General features: G+C 37.0%; 1 protein-coding gene across 7 annotated transcripts in view; it reads left to right on the top strand.

The window, feature by feature from the left end:
• Rp2 (RP2 activator of ARL3 GTPase) overlaps positions 1-23,598 on the top strand; it is a 36,180-nt gene extending 12,582 nt beyond the window's left edge. Inside the window, exons 3-8 of one of the 7 annotated variants that reach the window (XR_007975400.1) lie at positions 4,231-4,345; positions 16,334-16,419; positions 16,766-16,860; positions 22,132-22,282; positions 22,986-23,022; positions 23,107-23,589. Coding sequence is in view for 4 of the 7 variants with exons in the window: in XM_052170709.1 (XP_052026669.1) it covers positions 4,231-4,345; positions 16,334-16,419; positions 16,766-16,849 (285 nt within the window). In the remaining 3 variants the exon portion in view is untranslated. Of the gene's footprint in view, positions 1-4,230; positions 4,346-16,333; positions 16,420-16,765; positions 19,920-20,097; positions 21,897-22,131 lie in introns of those variants that run through there. The other 6 variants (XR_007975398.1, XR_007975399.1, XM_052170709.1 and 3 more) reach the window with 6 other exon arrangements.
• Positions 23,599-25,595: the final 1,997 nt, after the last annotated feature.

Here is a 25,595-nt window from a genome sequence, read left to right as displayed (position 1 = left end):
CACACTCAAAACAGAACTGCACATTGAAGCATGGCATTTTCTAATGACTTACTGAGGAAATTTCTTTGCAGTTTTAATTGGTTGTAAATGACACTTAAGAATATGTTTAGAGCCTGCTGTGACAGTCCAGATCACAGCCCCTTCCACACTGGGCTCCTGATTAGCTCTTTCCGCATTGCCATGGATAGGAGGCTGGGATACATGAATGATATGAATAAGATGGGGATTGGAATGTCAAAAGCTCTAACACTTGTGAGCAGTGGCTTTCAGTGACTCCATTAAGTAGAGAGGAGTTAATGCACAGCAGCTTCCCCTTGAAAAGTGTTTGAGAGGGAGGGGTTAAGGCCTCAGGAGCAGCAGTTCCTTTGTTGCTAGGTGTACCTAGGTGCATTGATCCCGATTTATCCGATAGAATCAGTTTAAACTTAAAAATCCAGCTTTCCGAACTGGATAAGTAAGTTTCTTTCTGAAGGGATTGTTGTAAAGTTGAAGTACACCAAAAGGAATGATTTTTCTTGACAAAAAGTAAAAATAAATACATCTATAGTTATATATCTGTAATACAGAGAGTTCATGTCTGAGCTCTACAAAGTGTATTTGAGGCAGAGTTTGTAAAACTATAGAACCTAAAGTATAATTTTAAGACTTCAATACTTTATTCATTATTGGTTTTTTGATTTAGAATCTCTCTCTCTCTCTCTCTCTCTCTCTCTGTGTGTGTGTGTGTGTGTGTGTGTGTGTGTGTGTGTGTATGGCTATACCTAGCCTAAAACTTTCTTATATTCAGGCTGTATCTTCAACTTCCTACAGTCCTTTTGCCTCTGTGTCCCAATGGCTTGAGCCATTGTGTCTGGCTTCAGATGTTGATGTTTTCTTTTGTTATGCCAGTATGGTAAGTGTGCTGTAGGTTTTCTAAAATGTAGAAAAATATGCTTGTAGCCTTTGTACTATCTAGTACAATGTTAATATCTGAGAAGTAAATATCTTCAGTCTGTTGTATGGCAAATTGCTTTTGTATGGTGAATTTTTACTACATATTTTCAAAAGATTAATCATTCAAGTTAAACTCTTTCGGTAGATAACCAGGAGTGGGTATACAGATATATTAACATGCTTAAAGAAAAAAAAAGCCATCAACCCAGTCTTCTTTTTTTTGGTTATTTTTGAGACAGGGTTTCTCTGTGTAGCCCTGACTGTCTTGGAACTCACTTTGTAGTCCAGGCTGGCCCTGAACTCAGAAATGCACCTGCCTCTGCCTCCCAAGTGCTGGGATTACAGGCGTGTGCCACCATGCCCAGCTGTGAACCTTTTGACCTTTGGTATCTGATGCATGACATAATGGCCTTTGCAAGAATATGGCTTAGAAGAGTGATATTCTTTAAATATCCTTCTGGGATGCAAAATAAAAATCCTACACTAATAATAGTAGCCTACTCTTACATTGTAGTAGATATGTAGTTTTACTGTGTCAGGCACTGTTAAAAGTGATTTATATGAATTAACACAGTATTTAAAACAACTCTATGGCCAGGCAGTGGTGGCACACACCTGTAATCCCAGCACTTGGGAGGCAGAGGCAGGTGGAATTCTGAGTTCGAGGCCAGCCTGGTCTACAGAGTGAGTTCCAGGACAGCCAGAGCTATGAAGAGAAATTCTGTCTCGAAAAAAACCAAACCCAAAACACCAAAAAAAAAAAGTACATTTTATATTGTTTTACAAACCCAACACATGGTTGTCTGAACTAGGGAATATGACATTTGAGAAGGCAGGACATTCTATAAAGACTGGTTAGAGCAGAAAGCATGCTGCATACAGAGTTAAGGGGAGTTACCAAGACTTGGTTTTCTCACCACCAAAAGTACTTGTTTGCTTTTATATGAATCACATTAATGTACAGGATAAAATAGGTAAACTAGGTTTGAATTCTTTAAGTATATTTTATAATTGAATTTGGTTAGTTACCATGACGTGCAAATCTTCAGAAATAGGGTTTTTATGTAAAGGAGTCTCTAAATGTCTTCAGTGAAAATATTAAAATAGATACAGCTTTATAGTTCATGTTTTGTTTTATATAATGGTATTTTAATTAATCATATTTTTCAAGAAAATATTTTATACAGTCTTTGTTGGCCTTGAGCTGGGTATGGAGCCAATAATGGCCTTGAATTGTTGATTCTCCCACCTTAGTCTACTGGGTGCTATGGTTATAAGCGGGAACATCCCTAGCCATTTAAGGATAAGTTTTTTTTTTCAGTTTATATATCTGAGTATAAAATGTCTTCAACATTAGAAGTGGTGGTAAGATTAATTCTGATAATCTTAAGCAACTCTACAGTTACCATGTAGCAACAATGCCAGTATGGTTTCTTGTAATTTTTAATGTATCTTTTTGTCTGAGGCAGCATTGAGTAAAATAGGACTTGAGTTTGATTCAATTTGATGGTATGATATTCAGTAATAAACCATAGTATGAAATATTATGAGCTGTTACCACTGACTTTATAGAACAGGTTGGAAAATATTCACAATCAAATAAATACAAGTTTGAAAAATATATAGCTAACTGTTTTTTTTTTTTTTTAAAGAATTCTTTTGGGTTTTTTGAGACAGGGTTTCTGGAATTCACTTTTATAGACCAGCCTGGCCTTGGACTCAAAGAGCCTCTGCCTCCTGAGTGCTGGAATTAAAGGCATGTTCTACAATCACTTGGTCTAAAAAGAATTCTTTGACCTACCAGCAGATTAACTTGAATTAAAATAGTTATATGACCTTGGACAGGTTTCTTAACCATGAGAGGTTATGCATAAAGTTCAGAAAACTTCATGTACATAGTAAATGCCTCCATAAGTGTAGTCTAGCATTCTTGCTCTATTGATATGGTTTTTTTATTAGATATATTCTTTATTTACATTTCAAATGTCCCCTTTCCTGGTCCCCCTACCAAAAAAACTCATAAGCTCTCTCCCTTCCCCCTGTTCCCCAATCAACCCTCCCCTGCTTCCCTGTCCTGGTATTCCCCTACACTGCTGCATCAAGCCTTTCCAGGACCAGGAGCCTCTCCTCCCTTTCATGTCCAACAAGGCCATCCTCTGCTACCTATGCATCTGGAGACAAGGGTAACTCCATGTGTACTCTTTGGTTGATGGTTTAGTCCCTGGGAGCTCTGGGGGTACTGGGTGGTTCATATTGTTGTTCCTCCTATGGGGCTGTAAACCCCTTCAGCTCCTTGAGTCCTTTCTCTAGCTCCCCCATTTGGGACCCTGTGCTCAGTTCAATGGCTGGCTGAGAGTGTTCCCCTTTGTATTTGTCATGCACTGGCCGAGCCTCCCAGGTGACAGCTATATCCGGCTCTAGTCAGCAAGGACTCACACCAGTCAGAACGGCTAAGATCAAAAACTCAGGAGACAGCAGGTGCTGGCGATGATGTGGAGAAAGAGGAACACTCCTCCACTGCTGGTGGGGTTGCAAGCTGGTACAACCACTCTGGAAAGTAGTCTGGCGATTCCTCAGAAAACGACATAATACTATCGGAGGACCCTGCTATACCACTCCTTGGCATATACCCAGAGGATTCTCCAGCATGTAATAAGGATACATGCTCCACTATGTTCATAGCAGCCCTACTTATAATAGCCAGAAGCTGGAAAGAACCAGATGTCCCTCAGTGGAGGAATGGATACAGAAAATGTGGCATATTTACACAATGGAATACTACTCAGCTATCAAAAACAATGAATTCTTAAAATTCTTAGGCAAATGGGTGGAACTGGAAAATATCATCCTAAGTGAGGTAACCCAATCACAAAAGATACTCATGGTATGCAGTCACTGATAAGTGGATATTAGCCCAGAAGCTCTGAATACCCAAGACACAATTCACATATCAAATGAAGCCCAAGAAGAGGAAAGAACAAAGTATGGATACTCTGGTCCTTCTTAGAAGGGGGAACAACATACCCACAGGAGGAGATACAAAGTGTGGAGCAGAGACTGAAGGAAAGACCATCCAGAGACTGCTCAACCTAGGGATCCATCCCATGCAGTTACAAAACTTGGACACTGTGTAGTACTTGTAACAAAGAAAGTATACCAGAGTCTGAATTAGTCAGAACCAAAGCAAAACTCAGAATGCTGTGTTGCATTATATACAGAAAAATGCTGAAATAACAAATCCTTGTTTTCATAGCAGAAGTTCATTTTAAAGTCTAAATGAAATTTTATTCTCCACAGATGGTTGGTAAAGGCTTTTCCCTAGTGCAGACAAAGGAAATGTCAATGAAAACTGAAGACGCTCAAAGGGTTTTCCAGGAAAAGGCATCAGACTTTTTACTTCTTCTAAACAAAGGTATTTTCTGAATGACAAGGGTACTTTTGTGGTTATTTTCCTGACTGACCGTCTGAACATTTTTTCTTCCTTCTGTGTTATCTTCTCTTCCTCTTTTGTTTTTTCTCAATATCTAAGAAACCCTGTATAACTCATTTTCTTCCTGTTCTGTGTTTAGTACTTAAGCCAGTCACATTTCTATATTACTTTAGTTTTATTTTATTATTGTTGTATGTTTGTATTGTTGTAAAGCACTTGATAAAGATGTGCTTTGGCCATACTGCAAAAGAAGTAAGAAATACAAAGTCAGTATTTTCTGTTTTCATATAATTACTTTCTCATGAAAAAGAATTTTTTTAGTGAGTGAATGTCAGCAGTAAATTTTAGAACTATACATAAGAGAGGAACTGGAGTATAGCCCTTTCTGAAGGGCTACTGTTTGCCTATATTTTCTTAAGGGTGTATTGACTCTGGAGGCCAAAGTATTACCTGTCTGTTGGGAGTAGAGACATTGTTTGCTCAAGGCTCCAATCCAATATTAATAGCAATATGCATTGCTAATTAGGTATACCCTACAGACAGGGCACATCTGCATGTGTGTTTCTTTATGTATAAATAAATTAAAATGAACTCTAAAATTGTATATGAAAAAAGCATTGGAGGACTGTTGGGATAATTTTAATCAGTAATACTGTGTGTTATTGGGCTATGAAGTGTTAGCATATCCTTTTACAGTTATTATAGTAGTGGAAGGACTTACTCCAATCTAGTGCTTAAGTCTACCTCAGAATGTATTTTTTACATGGGACATTCAAATGAAATCTTGAAAATGAACCTCGAAACTCTTATCAACTTTCAGAAATGGAATTGAGCGATAAGTCTAATGGATTCTAACATGTGAGTATTAGTGTTGAAGTCAGTTATCTGAATCAAGGGCTGTGTAGTCGTACACTATCAGTAAGGAAGTATTGTAGAATTCCTTCAACCTAAACAATGTCTGCCTTTAAATAACACTATGTTTCACATGGAAATATTAAAATGCTACCAAAAGTCAAAAATCAGTGAGCAGATGTTATAAGAATTTCATGAAATAAACATCATACAAACAAGTCTTTAAAAGGAGAGATGCTTACAGGAAGTATTCAAAAGACTGATGTAGCCATAGCAAGTCAAAAGAGCCAGCTTGAAGGAGTTTACATTGGTAAAATTTGGGGACAGTTTGACCATGGGAAAGAATAATGGGAGTTGGAAGTATACTTGGTGGTAGGACTACTTGCCTAGTGTGTTTGAGGACTTAGTTCAGTTTCTAATAAAAATAAATAAACCACACAAAAGTGCAATGAAGATAATACACCAACAGGAATAAATGCACCTGTGGAAAAGGCTGAGTGAAGTGGTGCACACCTGTACTCTCTGTGCTTGATAGGGAGAGGCAAGAGGCATTCTGGAGTTCACGGCCATCCTCAGCCATGGTTCAGGACCAGGTTTGACTGCTTGGGACTGTTTTACAGAAGAGGGGAGGGGAGCATTAGGATTACAGGCTACCTCTTACCTTCTGCCTCCTGCCTCTTTTGTCTTTGCTTGTTCTCTTTTTCAAATCTGGTTTTTTGTTTGTTTGTTTGTTTTTTATATCATTGTGGTGAATGACCCAAGACAGGAATGAAAGTAAGTTAAATGACACTATAAGGAAACAATGAACCAAGTCCAAAATACAAGACATATAAGATAACAAGCTAGGTTTCTTCAGAAGAGGGAACAAAAAGATGAAGGAACTCTTTGGGATTAAAATAATCCAAAGAGATGTAACAGTGAATGCAACGAGAGAGCCTTGATTGGCTATGGGAATGATATAGAACAGACTATATAAGTAGATTTTAAACTAGGAGTTTGCAGATGATAGTTGTTTGATTTCCTTAGGTATGAAATCATATTGTGGTTAGGCAGCCTATGAATGCTGCGTGTCACTGTGTCAGCAAAGCACAGACAAAGCATGGGTGTGTAGGAGCCAGCAAAATGACTCAGTGAGTCAAAGCACTTGCATCCAAACTTCATGACCTGAGTTCAGCTCCCGGGTCCTGGAAGAAGGACAGATGACTTCCACAAGTTGTCCTCTGACTTCTATAAGTATGTCTTGTCATGAGCACACCCACATTTACAAAAATAAATAAATAAACAAATAAATGTAAAAATAATGAAAACCTCTGTGGCCAAAATTTGACTCCTGGTAACTATAGTTAAAGGTAAGATGGATTTTTTTTTTTAACTTTTTGGATTTTTTGAGGCATGGCCCTAGCTGTCCTGGAACTTACTCTGTAGACCAGGCTGGCCTCAAATGATAAGATGAATATGTATGCTGTTCTTTCTGTCTTTTTAGAATGTGTGATTTTTCTTCAAAATAAGAATTGGAAGGGTTGGAGTAATGGTTCAGTAGTTAAGAGAAGTAGCTGTTCTTCCGGAGGACCCAGGTTCTAGTTTCACCTGGTGTTTGACAATTGGCTGTCATTTCAGTTCCCACCATTCTGGTGCCCTCTTCTGGAGTCCTCACAGCCTACATGGTCCATAAGCATACATGCAGGCAAAATACCCATATATACAAATAATAAATAAAATAAAACCTTTTTTAAAAAAGTTTCCATTTTATTCTCAAAACCCCCAAAACTTTTGAGAAAAATCCAAGCTGCCCAGGAGTGACTTAATATGGAATAGCAAGCATACTCAGTGCTAATATTCCAAAAGGTTGGACTGGGCCCTCTTTTAAAGTGACCAATAATCATTCTCGGGCAGGATTTCTCATCTTTGACATCAATGACATCCTAAGTCAGATAATTCTTTGTTGTGTATAGGGCTGGCCTGTGTGTTACAACACTGAACAGAACTCTGGCTCCTGTTCACTAGATACTAATTTCTTCAGTTGTAGCAACAACAACAAAATGTTTTTTAGACATTGCCTGATGCCCTTTAAGGAGCAAAATTGCTGTCAGTTGAAAGCCATTTTTTAAAATGGTAGGCTTAATCTTGAAATTTGACTTATTGTAATTCATGGCTGAATTTAAACTAGTTTTTAATCACAATTATCTAGTTTTAGTTAATAAATATTATTATTTGACTATTAATACGAGAATCTGTTGTCCATTTTAAGACTTCCAAACCTGAGTTATCCTCAAAACTATCTAGGATATTTTTAAAAATATAAATTTCCAACTACTGTCTCAAAAGGAGTGATTCAGAAGTCTTTCTGATGTGTTCTTGGAATTAGCACTCTTGGTAGTTTTTCAGATGGTGGATCATCTTGTTTACCTTTTTGTTTTAGAGGTTTCTTTTCTTTTTTTTCTTTTTTTTTCGAGACAGGGTTTCTCTGTGTAGCCCTGGCTGTCCTGGAACTCACTGTGTAGACCAGGATGGCCTCCAACTCAGAAATCCGCCTGCCTCTGCCTCCCAAGTGCTGGGATTACAGGCGTGTGCCGCCAGCGCCTGGCAAGGTTTCTTTTCTTAAACACACAGTAGATGAGCATTAGTAGAGGGCCGTCAGACAGCATGGTGCAGGTTTATGGTTTAGTCTAAATGAAATAAGCTAGTAGACATTGTATACTTTTTATTTTTAATAAAGTTTTAGAATAATTTTAAATTTGCAGAAAATTTGCAAAGACAGTATTCTATATGCCCTTCACTCCAAATGTTAACATAGCTAATGCAAATTTGTCAAAACCAAGAAATTCACCTTGGTAAAATGTTAACTCATACATTTTCATTTCACCAGATTTTTTTACTGTGCAAGTTTCAGTTCCAGAATTCCGTTCCAGATCTCACATTGGCTTTAGTTGCTGTGTTTCCTTCATCTACCCAGTTCTGTCACAGTTGTCAACCTTCTCTTGTTTTTCATAATCCGGAACTTCAAAACACTTCCAGTTAGTTTGAAGAAAATCATTCTGTTGGGGATTATCAGCTGTTTTCTCAGGTTAGACAGGGTTGTAGGTCTTATAGAAGAGGCAAAGTACCCCTCTTTACATCACAGCCTCAGCTTGGCATGAGATGGTATCTGCTATAATTATTTATCTTGTGTGGGGGAGTGCAGGGCACATTTGTGCTACAGGATGACTGTAGAATCCAGAGGATAACTTGTGGGAGTTGAATATCTTCTACCATGTGCACCCAGGAATCAAACTCAGGTTGTCAGGAGGCTTTTACACTCACATCCCCATCAGTCTAAAGATTTATATTTATTTGGTTTGGTAACTTTTGGAAACTTTGTTTCGGCTTTATTGATGTATAATTACCGGACATTACATTTTAAAGTATATAATGTAGTGGTCTGACATGTATATATGTCATGTATTATAAATGAGTACCACAAACTGTTAAGTTGTATAATTACCTTCAAATTTTTGCATAAAAATCTTTTATTGTATTATGTATATATGTATGCTTGTATATACGTATATAGGTACATTGCCATAGCACAACAATAGGGGTCAGAGGTCAGAGGCAACTCTGTGAAGTCAGTTTTCCATTTCTACCTTTACTGGGACCTGGATTTTGAACTCAGGTTTCCAGGCTTGGGCAACATACCTCACCCACTGAGCAATCTGATGGCCCTTTGTAGGAAGAACCTTTAAAGTGTGATCAAAGCAATTTTCCAGTATATAATATGGTATTACTAGCTATAGACACCACTGCTGTAATCAAATCTTAAGGACTTAGTTGATAATAATATACAAGTAAGTCATCTCTGTCCTTTCTGCTTACTTATTTCATACATTAATAAGAGAAATGTTGAGGTCTACAAGTGTCATGAGGATTTGTGACATTTCTTTTTTCTAATCTTTGAGGCTTAACTATGTATATTTTGAAAGTCTGGCCGGGTGGTAGTGGCACATGCCTGTAATCCCAGCACTCTGGGAGGCAGAGGCAGGCAGATTTCAGAGTTTGAGGCCAGCCTGGTCTACACAGTGAATTCCAGAACAGCTGGAGCTACACAGAGAAACCTTGTCTCAAAAAAACCAAATCCAAACAAAACAAAACAAAAAAAGAAAGTCTGTTAACTGCATATGCATTTAGGATTGTTACATCTTAGAGAATCTTTATCACATAATAGTACCCTTTATCTCTGATTATCTTCTTTGCTCTAAAATTTAATTTATCTAAAATTAATAAGGTTACTTATTTATTATATTTATATGTATAATATATATAATACATTTCTTATCAAATATATATAATCAAGATAAAAATTTTTAGAGCATATAGTTGTTTTCTGCTTTTCATTCCAGTCTGACAGTCTTTAACTGTTGTCTTTAGAACATTCATATTAAAGTAGATCATTGATAAAGTTGGACTAAAGTCTATCACCTTGCTAGTTTCTTCCTGTTTCATTTTCATAATTCCACTTAACCTTCTATTGACTTGTGGATTGTACATGTTTTTCTAAAACTTCATTTCACAGAAGTAAATTACAATTTATATAATTTGTATCCATCTTCACTCATAGTCTAAGAATCTGTAAGCATATTTTTAGATCTCCCTTCCCATCTTCTGTCCTTTGTCATTTCTTTTATGTTTATTATGATGCATTGTAATAACGATTGTTGGGCTGGAGAGGTGGCTCAATGGTTAAGAGCACTGACTGCTCTTCCAAAGGTCCTGAGTTCAATTCCCAGCAACCACATGGTAGCTCACGACCATCTGTAATGAGATCTGATGCCCTCTTCTGGGGCATTTGAAGACAGCTACACTGTACTTGCATATAATAAATAAATCTTTAAAAAAAATAACGATTGTTAATGTTACTGCTTTAAATTCTCATGCATTTTTACAGCAATATAAAATAGGAAAAATGAAGATCATATTTAACTGGAGGTTTTAGAACAGAGGAATGGCATGGTCCTTTTAAAATGCAATTATTATTACTCTAATTGTTGTAGGGGGCAAGCAGAGAGAACATGTAGGCTACGGCTCTGATCTAACTAATGCAAGATAACGGTTTGTTCATGCCAGCCAAAAAGCCTAGATTTAAACCTCCTGCAGAGTATTTAAATATGAAGTTTACATTGAAACCATAAAACATGACCTGTTGACCTCATACTTTACTTTGAAATAATCACAGAAATTTTAGTAAGCATCATTAGACAAACAGGGCTAATTAAGGAATACACTGTCAGTATCATAGTTTTCTTAAATTTAGGATTATCCTAGTATAAAATGATATACTTACATACCTGTTGTACTGGCTGGTTTTGTGTCAATTTGACACAGGCTGGAGTTATCACAGAGAAAGGAGCTTCAGTTGGGGAAGTGCCTCCATTGAGATCCAGCTATAAGGCATTTTTTCAATTAGTGATGGTGGGGGGGGGGCCCTTGTGGGTGGTGCCATCTCTGGTCTGGTAGTCCTGGGTTCTATAAGAGAGCAGGCTGAGCAAGCCAGGGGAAGCAAGTCAGTAAGGAACATCCCTCCATGGCCTCTGCATCAGCTCCTGCTTCCTGACCTGCTTGAGTTCCAGTCCTGACTTCCTTTAGTGATGAACTGCAACGTGGCAGTGTAAGCTGAACAAACCCTTTCCTCCCCAACTTGCTTCATGGTCATGATGTTTGTGCAGGAATAGAAACCCTGACTAAGACACCTGCTTTATTGGTATTAATGTCTTAGAAAATTATTAAGCTACTTATTGGAAATTCACTGTATTCTAGTAAAGAATATCAACCAATATACTTGCTTGGTTAGTTCTGCCTGAATTCTAGATTATATTCGCTGTGTAGAAAACAGTAACTGTTAGCAATAAATGTCTAACTTAAAAGGGAGAGAGACTAGGGACACATCTTAGTGGTAGAATGCTTGCCCTCAACCCTAGGACTCTGGGTTCAATCTCCAACACCAAAAAAGGAAGGAAAGAAGGAAGGAAAAGGCAAGGAAAGGGAAAGGAAAGGAAGATAAAGAAAAGGAAAGGAAGAAGAAGAAAAGGAAAAAATATTACTCAAAATAGAATTTGGAGCTGAACAGGTGTATCAGAAGCTAATGGCATTCATTGTTCTTGCAAAGGATTTGACGTTGGGTCCCAGCACCCACACAATGGCTCACAGTTATCCATAACTCCAGTTCCAGAGGATGTGGCTCCCTCACCTCACGTACATGCAGGCAAAGAACTCATTAAAATAAAATAAATGCTTAAAAATTAAAATTTACTGAACCCATGTGTTTCATTTCCCAGTTTCATCAACCTTTTTGTCAGAATTTTAAAGCATCTTGCCAGGATGCTGGGCTATGCTTGTAATCCCAGCACTTGGAAGATGAGACAGGAAGATATGCAACCTGGGTTCTATAGTCCGTTCCAGTCTAACCTGGGTTGAAGACTTAACACTGTCCCAGAAACAACAACAACAAACTTTTAACCTATTTCACTAAAATGTTCCAATCAAATGTTCTTTTGTCTCGACTTTTCATTCCCAAACATTTATGTATCTCAAATAAAACAAATTTAAAAACATGCTTTCTTGAATAACCACACTGAATTTTAACATCTAACAGTTAATGGCAGTTCCTTAAAGATCCTTTCATACTCATACGCAGATTATCTTCACTATCAAACTCTTTATGTCCTTTTACAGCTAATTTTATCTAGGTCTAAAAATGGACCCACTTGTTGTAACTTGTTGTTTCATATCTTGTATTTATTAATTTTAAAAACCAAGCATTTTTCCCTCTTTATGTTTCATGCCTCTGTGAATGAAGTTTGGTCAGTTTCCCTGTATTATTTATGGGATTAAATTGTTTAAATTGGGATTATTGTCTACTATGTTTCTTGTAAAAGTTAAATCAAAACCTCGTTTACACTTAGATCTTTTTTTTTTTACAAGAATACTTCATAGGTAGCAGTACCTCGTGTTGCTTTAAATGCAAATACCCACAGTGTTTGATTAGGATTTTTTATCATGCTAAGTATCATCATCAGATTCAGGTGGCAATGACTTTTTCAATGTGAATGAAAGGAATTAGATGTCCTCAAGACTATAGGAGTTTTGCCTGAACCAATTATTTTAATAGGAGTTGCAAAATGATCCCTTTCTGGTTATTATCACCACCTCTGCATTTATTAGCAGATGTTAAGGGAACACCTTATACATCAGTACTGTTTGGTTGACTTGAAATGTGCTCAGACCAGAAAAAAAGAGGAAAAATAAGCATCAATTTTCAGAGTACTGAATTGGTGCCCTAGCAACCTCAGTAATGTCCAGTGAGTTTTATTCCTTTGTGTCTAAATACCATTGTGAACTCAAGGACTTTTATATAGTCAGTGTGTTTTAATACATTGTAATTATTCCTTCTGATTTCATCATGTCTCATATCCTTTTAATACACTCTATTGCCCTTGGATAATTTCAGTGCTTTCAATTCAATAAGATATTTCAACTAGGTTTGATGGTAGAGACAGAGGCAGACAATCTCTGTTAGTTGATGCCAGCTTGGTCCACCAAGTTCAGGCCAGCTAGTGCTAAATAGGCTTTTTTTCTTTTCAAAAGGAAAACAACAACAACAAAAAAAGGTAGACAATAATGTAACAAAGTGCTGTATCTACCACCATGGTTTTACAGTTTCCAAATGTGTTCACAAGTTTTCCATTGCTATAAAAATAACTGAAGCAATCAACTTAATAAAAAGGAAGGTTTTATTTTGACTTGGAAGTTTTGGAACTTTCAGTCTGTGACTGATTGGCCTTGTTCCTTTGGGCTTTCCATAGCATAGCACACCATGATGGAAATACATCAGGAAAAAGCCCATTTGCCTTGTACCTGAAACAAAAGGAAGAAGAGATAAGGCCCCATCCCTAATGATATAAAAATCTCCCACTCTGCACCTTCTGTTAAACATTTCTACTACTTTCCAACACTGGCTTCTAGTACTTTGGGCTGGGTACTAAGCTTTTAGCACACAGACTAAAATCCAAACTATTACATCAGCTCATAGACAATATATGAATTAGTAAATTTTTTCTTTTATAATACTTTTCTTCTGAAAGTGTTGGCTTCTTACCATATTGTTTTATTTATTTATTTATTTATTTATTTTTATTATTATTTTTTTTTTCGAGACAGGGTTTCTCTGTATAATCCTGGCTGTCCTGGAATCACTCTGTAGACCAGGCTGGCCTCGAACTCAGAAATCCGCCTGCCTCTGCCTCTGCCTCTGCCTCTGCCTCTGCCTCCGCCTCCCAAGTGCTGGGATTAAAGGCGTGCGCCGCCGCCGCCGCCGCCGCCGCCGCTGCCGCCGCCGCCGCCGCCCGGCCACTATATTGTTTTAACACAGTGGTTTTATAAATAACAGCAACTTCACTTACCAAATCTAGATACTATTGTGGATGCCCTTGCCTGATATAGCTGTCACCTAAGAGGCTCTGCCAGTGCCTGACAAATACAGAGGGGGACACTCTCAGCCAGCCATTTGACTGAGCACAGGGTCCCCAATGGAGGAGCTAGAGAAAGGACCCAAGGAGCTGAAGTAACTTGCAGCCCCATAGGAGGAACAACAATATGAACCAACCAGTACCCTCAGAGCTTCCAGGGACTAAACCACCAATCAAAGAGTACACAAGGAGGAACCCATGGCTCCAGCCACATATGTAGCAGAGGATGGCCTTGTTGGACATCAATGAGAGGAGAGGCCCTTGGCCCTGTGAGGGCGTGATGTCCCAGTGTAGGGGAATGGGAGGACAGGGAAGAGGGAGTGGGTGGGTTGGTGAGCAGGGGGAGTAAAGATGGGATAGGGTGTTTTTGGAGGGGAAACCAGGAAAGGGGATAACATTTGAAATGTAAATAAAGAAAATAATAAAAAGATTAATGAAACTTTAAAATTCCCTTCTATCTTTTTGTACTTAAGCCATATTCCACTGAGGGTATACAGATAAAACATTGCCTTCTAAGCTTGCTTAGACTAAGTCTCTGTATGGCTGAATCACTAACTTGATAGGTTAATTTATTTCAGTTTGCTTTTACATTTTAGAACTGCTTTTTTCCACATTTAACATTTGGCTTTGAGATTCTGACATGCTTTCCAATGTCAAGTTTTATAAAATAGTACACTGAGAGAATTTTCACCTGCATGCATGCCACTATACTTTTTCCCCTTCTTTCTTTCAATAGGTAAACATTTGGAGGTGGGGCTTTTGATATTTTCCTTTTTACATTTTCTGAACAGGTTGCGGCTTAACTTTTTACTAAAAAGCTACCTTTAGAATATCGCTCCTTGCAAGGTTTCATTCGATACCCTCTTCTTATCACTCAAATTTTTCACAGAGACTTTTTGCCAAGAATGAGAAAATGTTAGCAGTTACCTTTTCTTTTACTCAGTACCTATCAGATACTTTGGTACTGGGAGTTCATAGTCTAGCTTGGTCTCTCGGTCTGAGGGTACACTTGACTGCTGTATTGTTTGTCTTTCCTGTATTAAATTACAACCTTCCAGTTATTTTAGCATCAAATTTAATGATATCTTTCTCATTGTTGTGCTTTGTTCAAGACACACAACTCCATTAATATCACTTTAGTATTTCATACTTAGTACTCTATTATTCTATATCATGTTTTATGTTTGCTTAATCAGATTATATCTGTTTTCTTTTTTAAAGATTTATTTATTATATGTAAGTACACTGTAGATACTTTTTCTTCTCACTCTGGCCCTGCTTGCTTGCTGTCACTGTCTTCAGACAACCCAGAAGAGGGCATCAGATCTCACTAGGGATGGTTGTGAGCCATCATGTGGTTGCTGGGATTTGAATTCACGACCTTCGGAAGAGCAGTTGGCGCTCTTAACCGCTGAGCCATCTGTCCAGCCCTTATATCTGTTTTCAAGACATATTTGCAAACCCCTGGAGGTCAGAATTTCTCTATCATCATAGGAGAAAAAAGGCTGATCTGTTAGGCATTTGGTGATCACTGAATAAATATTAATTGAATTAACGTGCACATTTTCTAGGTCTAATTGGTCTTGGCCATGATTGCCCAAAAAAAAAAAAAATGTGTTATAGTCCAGGTCTACCAAAGGTTAAATCATGAATCTCTACCCCCAAATATAAGTCATAGCGGTTTTAAAAGTATTCAAATTAATGAATGGGGAAGGAGGGACAAATCTTTCCATTCAGAGGATTAAAAAGAAAAGCTCAATTTTTGCTTTTAGAATGTAGCTTTAAGACACACTTGGGAAATTTTTTTTCAAGGAGACATTGCTTTGGTGCCTGGCCTCAATTCCCCTTTGGTTTAGTTCCATAGTTGGTGGCTGGTAAGTAAGGGAACTGGAAGGAAAGCCAGCTGCCTGGCAAGACTTGTTTATGTTGCTTGGATTGGTTTTTTATCTTGTTTGGTATTTTTCCCACTATTCTTTGTACTGCTAAATGAGATTCTTTGATATTGTTTCTTTGTTTTAAGAAGAAGAATAAAACCCAGAGAAACCACACAATTTCCAGCAGCTAAAAATGTGACACTAAGGAAGTTGGAGAAATGGCTCAGTGGTTAAGAATGCTTACTGTTCATGCCAAGGACTGGAATTTGGGTACCAAATCTTGGCAGCTCAAAACCATCTGTCTATAACTCCAGTTGCAGGGAATCTCATGACCTCTTCTGGTCTCTACAAGTCACCTGCCCTCTTGTACATGCTCACACACACACACACACACACACACACACTCTTTAAAAATGTGACACTAGTCCTATAGTACAGGAGCTGCACTTCTGTTTATCTCCTTTCCCATCTGAAAAAGGTCCTGGCTATTTCTTAGGAAGAAGATAAAGGTCCTGGCTATTTCTTAGGAAGAATCCACAAGTGAATGCTCAGCATAGTGCATACCTGTAATTTCAGTACTCAAGAGGCAGAGGCAGGAGAATGAGGAAAAGTTCAAGGACAGTCTGGTCTACCCTGGGCTACATAGTAAGACTGTGCCAAAAATCGAAAATAAAAGAAATGCAAGGATTACTTTTACAATATATTTATATTTGTGCTATGAAAACATTTCTTGGGGTTCTTTTCAGGCCCTGTGATTGCTTTGGAATTTAATGGAGATGATGCTGTACAAGAATGTCACCTTATTGTAAACGGAATATTCAACGGGACAAAGGTATAAGATCTTACTGACTGTATCTCAATCCAGCTTTCCATTTTATCTCCTTTCTCTTATAATCAAATAGTACTTGTATTTATGGTATATCTCTTATCACCACCATCACAACCATCTGTAACTCAGCTCCAGAGGATCCAATACCCTCTTTTGACCTCTGAAGAAACCAGGCATGTGTGTGGTGCACATGCTACATACATTCAGGCAAAACATTCATACACATACAAAATAACTCTAAAAACTAATAAAGGAAACCCAAACCTGTGACTTATTTATGTGAAGAGGTGACCTTTGATATTTAAGAGCTACAAAACTAATTTTTTTGTTTATTTTATATTTTGAATAGATGTTTGTATCAGAAAAGAAGGAGACCGCATCTGGAGATGTTGACAGCTTCTATAACTTTGCTGAGATCCAGATGGGGATATGAAACGGATTGTGGTATTAAGCTTCTTCCAACTTTTATATATAGACAGTTTGATAATATGTATGTTAGTCATTTAGCAATTAATAATTTTTACTAATGCTAAAATTGTTAAAGGCTATTTTTAAATAACTCTTTGGATACTATATCATTTACTTGACTATTTAAAATAGTTCATTTAAATTGAGTAGTTTTAATCATAAACTATTTAACAGCCGGGCGATGGTGGTGCACGCCTTTAATCCCAGCACTTGGGAGGCAGAGGCAGACAGATCTCTGAGTTTGAGGCCATCCTGGTCTAAAGAGTGAGTTCCAGGACAGCCAGAGCTACACAGAGAAACCCTGTCTCGAAAAAAAAATTATAAACTATTTAACCTGCTTCAATAATATTGCTTGCAGTTTTATTTCTTTTCATACAATAGTCTTATTAGGAAATATTCATGATTTTATTCCTAATTAAAAGTTCTTTCATATCTCTGGTAATTAGACTTTACAACTTTTGTTAGTGCTCTATGTTGATTCATTTAAAAATATATTTTGTTTCTTATTTTCTCTTTCAATTTAGAGGAATTTGTTACTAGGTAAAATTAAATAAGCCTATGCACTTTTAAAAAAATACATACACAGCCAGTTAAATAATCATTTCCTTCTTGCATTATATGACTAATGAGATTTTGTACATGGAGTTGACAAACTATTTTGTAAATTGGGAGATGTTTTTAAGATGGGTATTTGAAAGCTGAGTGTGGTCATGGCATCTGTAGTCCCAGGCTACTCGGGATGCCTAACTGGAAGAATCACTTGAGCTCAGGCGTTTAAGAACAGACTTGGCAAGTAAGACTCTATTAGAAAGAAAAAAACTAAGATAACCAGCTTTGCAAATAATTCTAACTGATCCTGGCATTGCTGTTTTAAGGACTACTTCCAAAGTAGTATGGCTGACTTTTAAGTAAAACTGCCAGATGATTCTTCTGTTTTCTAGGAAGAAAAAGTATATATAACATAAAACTATAGAACACCAATCACCAGCAGATTTAACAGGGGTGATCACAGTCTGATAGCTGTTGTGACTAGCAAGAGACCTAAAGCAAAACTTATGACTTTTAGGTAAGGAACACTTAGGTATGATGATAATTTAGCCAGGTTATTCAAAATTTCCATCCATTTTTTTTTTACTCATGTCAACTAATACTAAAATATGATAAAAGTTTTGGTTACTTGAAATCATTATCTCTCAATTCCATTTGATTATAGTAATTTCCAAGAGGAGGCATGGGAATTGTTCAGAAATGCACATTGATGGATCCAGTCTAAAGATGCAAAGATTGTTTGCAGGGGAAACTGAATGAGGGTGTGTTATTATCTAAACTAATCAGTTATGAAAGTGTTGATAGGCTGATTTTTATCATATTTGGCAAGGAACAGGAATAGCTTTCATATGCTCATTTAAAGGAATCAGAATGAAACTGATTATTTTTATAAAAAAATGGTCACTTGTAAAAAGTCCTTTCATGGTTGTTACCAAAAGTGTATTTTCATGCTTAAAGTGGTTTTGGAAACTTTCAGGCCAACTTATGACTATCATGTTGAATTGTGAATGTGTAAAAATAATGCTTTTTTATTTTGAATTAATAATATTGAATACCTACACTGTGCCTAGCCTTGTGCTGACCATCAGCATTTCAACATTTCTTTTATTATAAAAGCATCATGTTCTACAAAGTCAATGCAAAGATGAAAACCAAAACTGCTGGCAGGTATAACAGTTTCTATCATAATTTACAAATGGTCTTTGCAAACAGTGGTCAGAGGCATTAATGTTTCCCTTAGCTAAGCTAAATTAAATGCATTCTTTTCTACCTTGATTATATTACTAATTGTCTTTACCCACATTTGAAATAATCTCAATACTTGTTATTTCAGAACTAAAATGCAATGTTATACAAAGCTGTACATTATTGTATCAATAACGGTGTGCAAAAACTCAGGAATATTATGTAAAGGAGACAGTAATTTAAGATTTTTCCACCAAATTTAGTATGTTAACCAAAGCCTGAAACTTTATATCCATTTTGATAAGAACATTTTATAAGTACTTTTATGTTGTTTCTGCAAGTCCAAACTTGGATAGTAATCATGAAATACTAACAACATTTGATTTCTGAATAGCTTTTAAATTCATGAAAAATTAATAGCCATGAAAAGTGATTTTAATTGTCATATTTGTTTAACTATTTTACTATTCTCTTGCATTGATAGTACTGCTATATTTTGGGTCTGTATATTTATGTGTAGCTTTTATATGTAAATTTATCTAGTGTTTATAAAATGTACTTTGAAATAAATGTTAAAATGGTTCAATGCTAATTTTTTGAAGAATACTCTATATTTACTCATACATGTACCAAAATTTGATAAAATTTTTATTTTCTTTTGGGTGTTTTGTTGTACAATTTTTAATTTTAAAAACAAAATAAAGTGGTCTAATCTGTCTCATACTAATGAGAAATGAACTGTATACTGAGTGTGTATGTATTTGATGTCTATATGTGCATGTGTATACACAACGTACTCTGAAGAAATGAAAAGGAAGAGACATATTTTGATATAAGCAATTTACATCATGTTCTCTTTGCTAAAATAAGTCACATTTTTTATTATGACTGAATATTTGCTAAGATTAGGCATCTTTCCTTCCATATTTTAAAAATGCTGGGTAAAGAATATACAATTATAATTCTAGTTCTCAGGAATTCAAGGCCAGCCTAGGTTATATATTGAATTCCAGGCCAGTCCAAGCTATATAGCAAGAGCCTGTCTCAGAAAATAAAAAAGTGTGATAAATTTTCATTCAGGTTTAAAAAGTAGATGGTATTTTTATTGTCAAATTTACCAGTCTTTGTCCTCCTTTCCTAGCTCATAAAACAAATACTGAAAGTGCAAATTGGCTCATTTGTAAAAATATAACATTATGTTTATTTCTACTTATAAAGGTTCAACAAGTACATTAAGAACATTTGGAGCATTGAGAACAAGCAGAAATGATAACACAATAAAACTACTTCCTGTTGAATAATCATTGATGTCTATATTTGTTTTTCTCATAAAAGATATATTTAAGTTTTCTATATAAATGGGAAAGTGATTTTGATGCACATTAAAATTTCAGATGCTCATTCTATACTGTTAGTTCCCCAAGCTCTAGAACTGTGGTGCCTTCAAACCCATTGAAAACCACATTTTATCTTTTAAAGGCTCAGCTCTAACTGGGACATCTGTGTCACACTCGGCCCTCCCAAGCTCAAGGATCTTTGCGGAAGAGGAGGCTGGAAAGTTCCAAGGGTTGTAGAGAACATTGAGGGAACTATTTTCTGGATCCAAACAGGCAGTTGCACATATGACTGTGCACTCACAGTGATTGTGACAGCATGCACAAATCTTGTGCATGCTCCAGCCAGACAAAAATTCCAGCATGGAGCAGGGAAGGTGGGCACAAAATCCCACCATGAGCTAAGAAGCTATTGGCATTTGATAGTTTCTGGGAGAATCAGGTTTCTTGAATGATGTGACCCTGGTATGTTGACCATAGACAGGCCACACCCACAAAACTAGCTAGAAAGACAAACTGGACTTGATGAAAGGAAAAAAACACAAAATTATATGAGAAGGAATGGGAGGACAGAGAAGATAGTTATGGGAGGAGTTGGGGTAAAAGGGTAAATATGTTCAAAATATGTCACATGAAATTCCTGAAGAATAAGGTTGTTTGCAAAATAGATGCAGTGTGGTCCATTGGGATTAGGTTTTGTGATTTGATTTCTGCATTGTGTCTTAAATATTGTACTACTTTTAAAAACAGCAGAGGATTTTTAAAACATATACTTCCAAAAAGTTTAACACTAAAAAAGCCAGCCTTCACATGACTGGTAGTCACGTAGTAGTGTAGCTTCAATTTGAAGAGTCTCTCAAAGGTCTGTGTGTTAGGTTTACCACGTAAAGGAACTTACTGTGTAAGACTGGAAATATGAGTTTGAACCCACATAAAGGTAGAGAAGTACATTATATGGGCTGGAGAGATGGCTCAGCAGTTAAGAGCACTGACTGCTCTTCCAGAGGTCCTAAGTTCAATTCCCAGCAACCACATGGTGGCTCACAACCATGTGTAATGGGATCCGATGCCCTCTTCTGCTGTGTGTGAAGACAGGGGCTCATATTCATAAAAAAAACTTTTTTTTTTTTAAGGAATTGATTACACATAGTTGGTCTCTAACTTTGACACGTGTGCCCTGACACAATAATGAAAATTTTAGAAGATCCATGTTTGGGACATCTGTAATATATTTTTCCCCTAAGGCTCAGGAAGCATTGCAGAAGAGGGGTAGAAAGATTGTAGTAAGAGCCAGGGAAGCCGGGCAGTGATGGCGCATGCCTTTAATCCCAGCACTTGGGAGGCAGAGGCAGGTGGATTTCTGAGTTAGAGGCCAGCCTGGTCTACAGAGTGAGTTCCAGGACAGTCAGGGCTACACAGAGAAACCCTGTCTCAGAAAAAAAAAAGAGCCAGGGAAGACTGCAATGAAATAGTGTCTCCTGAATATAATATGGCCCTTGCACTCCTAAAGTCAGCAGCAATGGTTGCCTGCCTAGCAAGCATTTGCAGAAGATCAAGCCAATTAACCATCTGACACTGATTGCCTGCCTGGTTCGTGCACAAAATCAAGCAGGCCAACACTCTTAACATGGATATAGATCTACTCCTAGGTGTTGAAAGGGGGATGTGGTGGGATCTTGGGAGGAGTTGGGGGAGGAAGATACGAAAATATATTGTATTCATATACGAAATTACAAAAGAATATAGTTGGGCAGTGGTGGCACACATCCTTAATCCCAGCACTCTGGAGTCAGATACAGGCAGATTTCTGAGTTCAAGGCTACCCTGCACTACAATGTAAGCTACAGGACAACCAGGACTGCTGCTACACAGAAATCCCATCTTAAAATAAAAAGAATGTGTATACACACACACACACACACACACACACACACACATATACACACAGTTTTAAAGAACATATATAGAACTATGTATATACATATATATATATGTATATATATGTATGTGTGTGTGTGTGTGTGTGTGTAGTTTATGTGTTAAAGGAATGGTTACCAGCACGTGGTACTGCTAGAAGGTAGTGATTTTAGGAAATAGAGCCTAGTGAAGGTGACTGCTGGCAGGCATTTCAAAGGGATATTTGAACCAGTACCCTCCCCACTCTCTTTATGCTTCCCAGATACCATGAGGTGAACACCTTTGCTGTATGTCTAACTCTGTGCCATGATACCTTGCCAGAGGCCTGAAATGGACCAGCTGACCACGGACTGAAAGCTTTGAAAACATGGACTGAAATAAACCTTTCCTCCTTAAAAGTTGGTTTGTCTCAGGTATTTAGAACAGTTTATGCTATCTTATAGACTTATGCAGATTTATGCTATCTTAATAGTGAAGGCCTTTTTGTTAAGTGAAGTAATTCCTTTATTCTTGACTTGTTTTCTTTCTTGGTATATAGAGAATCTTATAGAATAGAGATGTCATTATATTTCATCCCTTTCTGTATATGACACTGTGGCTCTTAGTGGTAAGATGTTCAAAAACTGATTTCATACTTTGTTGGTGAAGGCTTGTTCTCATCTATAAATAGTGAACATAATTGGTAGAGCCTCAGCATTCTCGCCCTGGCTCTGATCCTCCTGTCACCTGCCTTCGCTTCTTCGGTTTACCCTGATCCACTTCTAATTAGACAGTGAAAAAAATAACTTAAATTGTATGACAACTAATTAAGTGATGCTTGTTGTGTCCATTGAAAATGACAAGTAATTTATAAAGGTTAAATCTCATTGTGCTGAATAAAGTAGATGTGATGCTTTTTAAAGTGGTTTAGTGGTAAGGGCCATACACCTCTCCCCAGCTAGGCAGCTAGGTAAGAAAAAAAAACAAGTATGAGTGGCAGGTAGAACTTGTGTGCTGTTTTCTTGCAGTGTACTGCACTTCCAATTGTAAAATTCAGGTTGGTTTTATAGGCTCATTAATAGACTTTTTTATATTGTTCTTATAAATAGACAAGAAGTAATTTAAGAATAATTTTAGGTGGTGGGGATGGAACCCAGGCCCTTGCATATGCTAGGTAAGTCCTTACATTTTCTCTCGTTTGAGTCTCAGTTTTAAAGCTGTGAAGAGTCTAACATTCCTGATTTTTGATTTTGTATAGGAAAGACAACAGGGTCAGAAAGTTTGGATGGCCTGTCCAGCTCAAACCGTAGTCACTGAACTGCAATGTAGACCTCTTTGCTGTCCCCTTGTGGTTACTAGGGGAACAAGACTCACTTATGCCAACCTCCTGTGTGAAGCCTTTTCCAACAATCACAGACAGAAAGGCCCGGTCACTCGATGCTCCAAACGAACCTGTTCTCTGTGCCTGTATCTGCATCACCTAGGAACTGGCTAGAATCAACCTACTATAGAACTGTTGACTAAGCATCTATGAATTAATATATAATAATATATAATTCAGGCGTTTATATGCATTCATACTTTCATACTAATGTATGAGAAGCTCATTCTGGATTATTTGACCTCAATCTCTAGAATCAAAACTCAGAAATCATTATGTTCAGAGAGAATAGATTAGGGTCCAATAATGTGATCTGTTTTTTTTATTAGATTATCCATCATTTATTATACAAGTTTAGCTTCTTATGTAATTACTTCCTCTCATAAATGTATTCTCCTTGATTTGGGAATTAAAAACAAACAATTTTCAATATTAAACTTGTTTTTGTTTGGTTTGTGTTAAAGTAGTCACTGCTATCTCTGCCCACAGAGACTCCTAGGAAGGAAGCTTTAAGAATATCAGCGCTGTTCACTAGAAACAAGAGCATAGACATTTCTGACTTAAATTTTTATCTGATGTGTTTTCTATATTGAAGCTAAGGTGATTTGTTGATACTAGGCTGAATTTATAAGATACAGAACAGTCAGCTACTTGCTTTGGACTTAAAGGGAAGTTAATTACTTGGTCCCCTCAGATCTGCCACCTTCTGTATCTTTTAACCTCTTTCCCCTTCAGACATTCAGGTATCCATAAAACATGTACGGTTGTTCAGGAAAATTTGATGTTTCCAGATTTAGAACCTTAATTTTTTCCTGAGTAAAGGATTTGCTTAAGTCTAAGCATTAAAGGAAAACTAAAATCCAAAATTCATAATTTACTTTTATTTATTTTTCTTTCCATTACTCAGTAAAAATACATTCGTGTCTTTATCTGAGGCTAGACATTCTTACTTAGAAAGTGTATATATTTAGTCAGTGGTAGCAGACCAGGACCCTCAAGGCATTCTGTGTTCCCTGTTCCCATTACTATTTTAAAGACAGCATGATACGGAAAGCAAAAAAGAAAAAGAGAACCATGTATATAAATGCAGCGGTTAGTCAGATGCTTCTGACTTGAGCCAGGGCTCAGCTGTTCAAAAGGGGAAAAATGCTTCCTATCATTTACACATCCTTGGTCAGGGGCATAGTAAATCTTCTGGTGTTAACATGTATTTGTTGAGCAAACACATGATCAAAGGTTAGAGCAGTGCTGTCTAGATAGGACAGCATTTGAATCCAATATGGTATTACTCATATTGCATCTGGGTGCATACTACATATATAGGTGTGGCTGTTGTTGTTTTTTATGTTAACCTTAAATATAAGGAAAAAAAGCCTCAGGACATCTAATACACGCTCATAATGTTACCCTATAAAACTGCTTCCATGAGTACGAGTCTTTTTCCTCATGAGGAAAAAATACATGAGCTTTACTCTCATCACAGTTGAAGCATACCATACTGTGCATGCACTTTTGTAGGCAAATTGTTTATAAGGAAATACACAAAGAGGTACTTCCTATGTTGGTGGAAGGGGCAGAAATCATTTAAGTGTAGTTAGTTTTGGGTTTTAAAATACATCTAAAGTACAGAAACTACTTTGATATTGAGCTCAATGTCAACACCTTAACAAATGAAATATCCACAAATAAGGGAGGTTCTCTTTCTACATGTTTTTATGATTGAGGAAATTGACATCAGTTAACTAAACCTGTGGCAAAAACATGCTCAATAGAGTCTGGACCAAGGTCAGAGAGAGAACAGTTTAACTTCAATACCTCTACTTTCGAACACTATACTGTCCAATGACAGTAACAACACGTTTAAAGTTTGAGTACCTGCACAATAGCTAGGCACTGTGTTAGTGTTTTGCCTATATTGTCACTTAACCTTTACATCAATTGTGTAAAGTCTGTATGATTGGTTCCATTTTGCCAGATGAAGAAACCAAAACTTAAGTCAAATATCCTCTTTGTCCAGGATATCATATTTGAAACTGGTTAATGAGGATCTGCTAAGGTGTAAGGACAACACCCATAGCCTACATTTGGCGCTCACACCGATAAACAAGGACTTCCCTATGGAGTATTAGAGGGGGAAAATGGAAAGAATGCTGTCTTGCAACTGAGAGCTTCTAATTCTAGGCATGACTACTTCAAAGGGAGGCCTGAGCAAAAGGGTACATCTAGACACATGAAAACGACCACTGTGCAAGTTCTACTTTCTGTGACTGTTTAACCTACTGCCAAAGAATCTTCCCATTCCAGTGTAACATGCCCTTCAGGCAGATAGCTTGATGAGAAGAGAAAGACAAATCCTGAGCCACTTT

This window comes from Apodemus sylvaticus, chromosome X (assembly GCF_947179515.1).
Source record: "Apodemus sylvaticus chromosome X, mApoSyl1.1, whole genome shotgun sequence".
Classification (NCBI taxonomy): domain Eukaryota; kingdom Metazoa; phylum Chordata; class Mammalia; order Rodentia; family Muridae; genus Apodemus; species Apodemus sylvaticus.
This window is presented reverse-complemented; position numbering and strand designations above follow the sequence as displayed.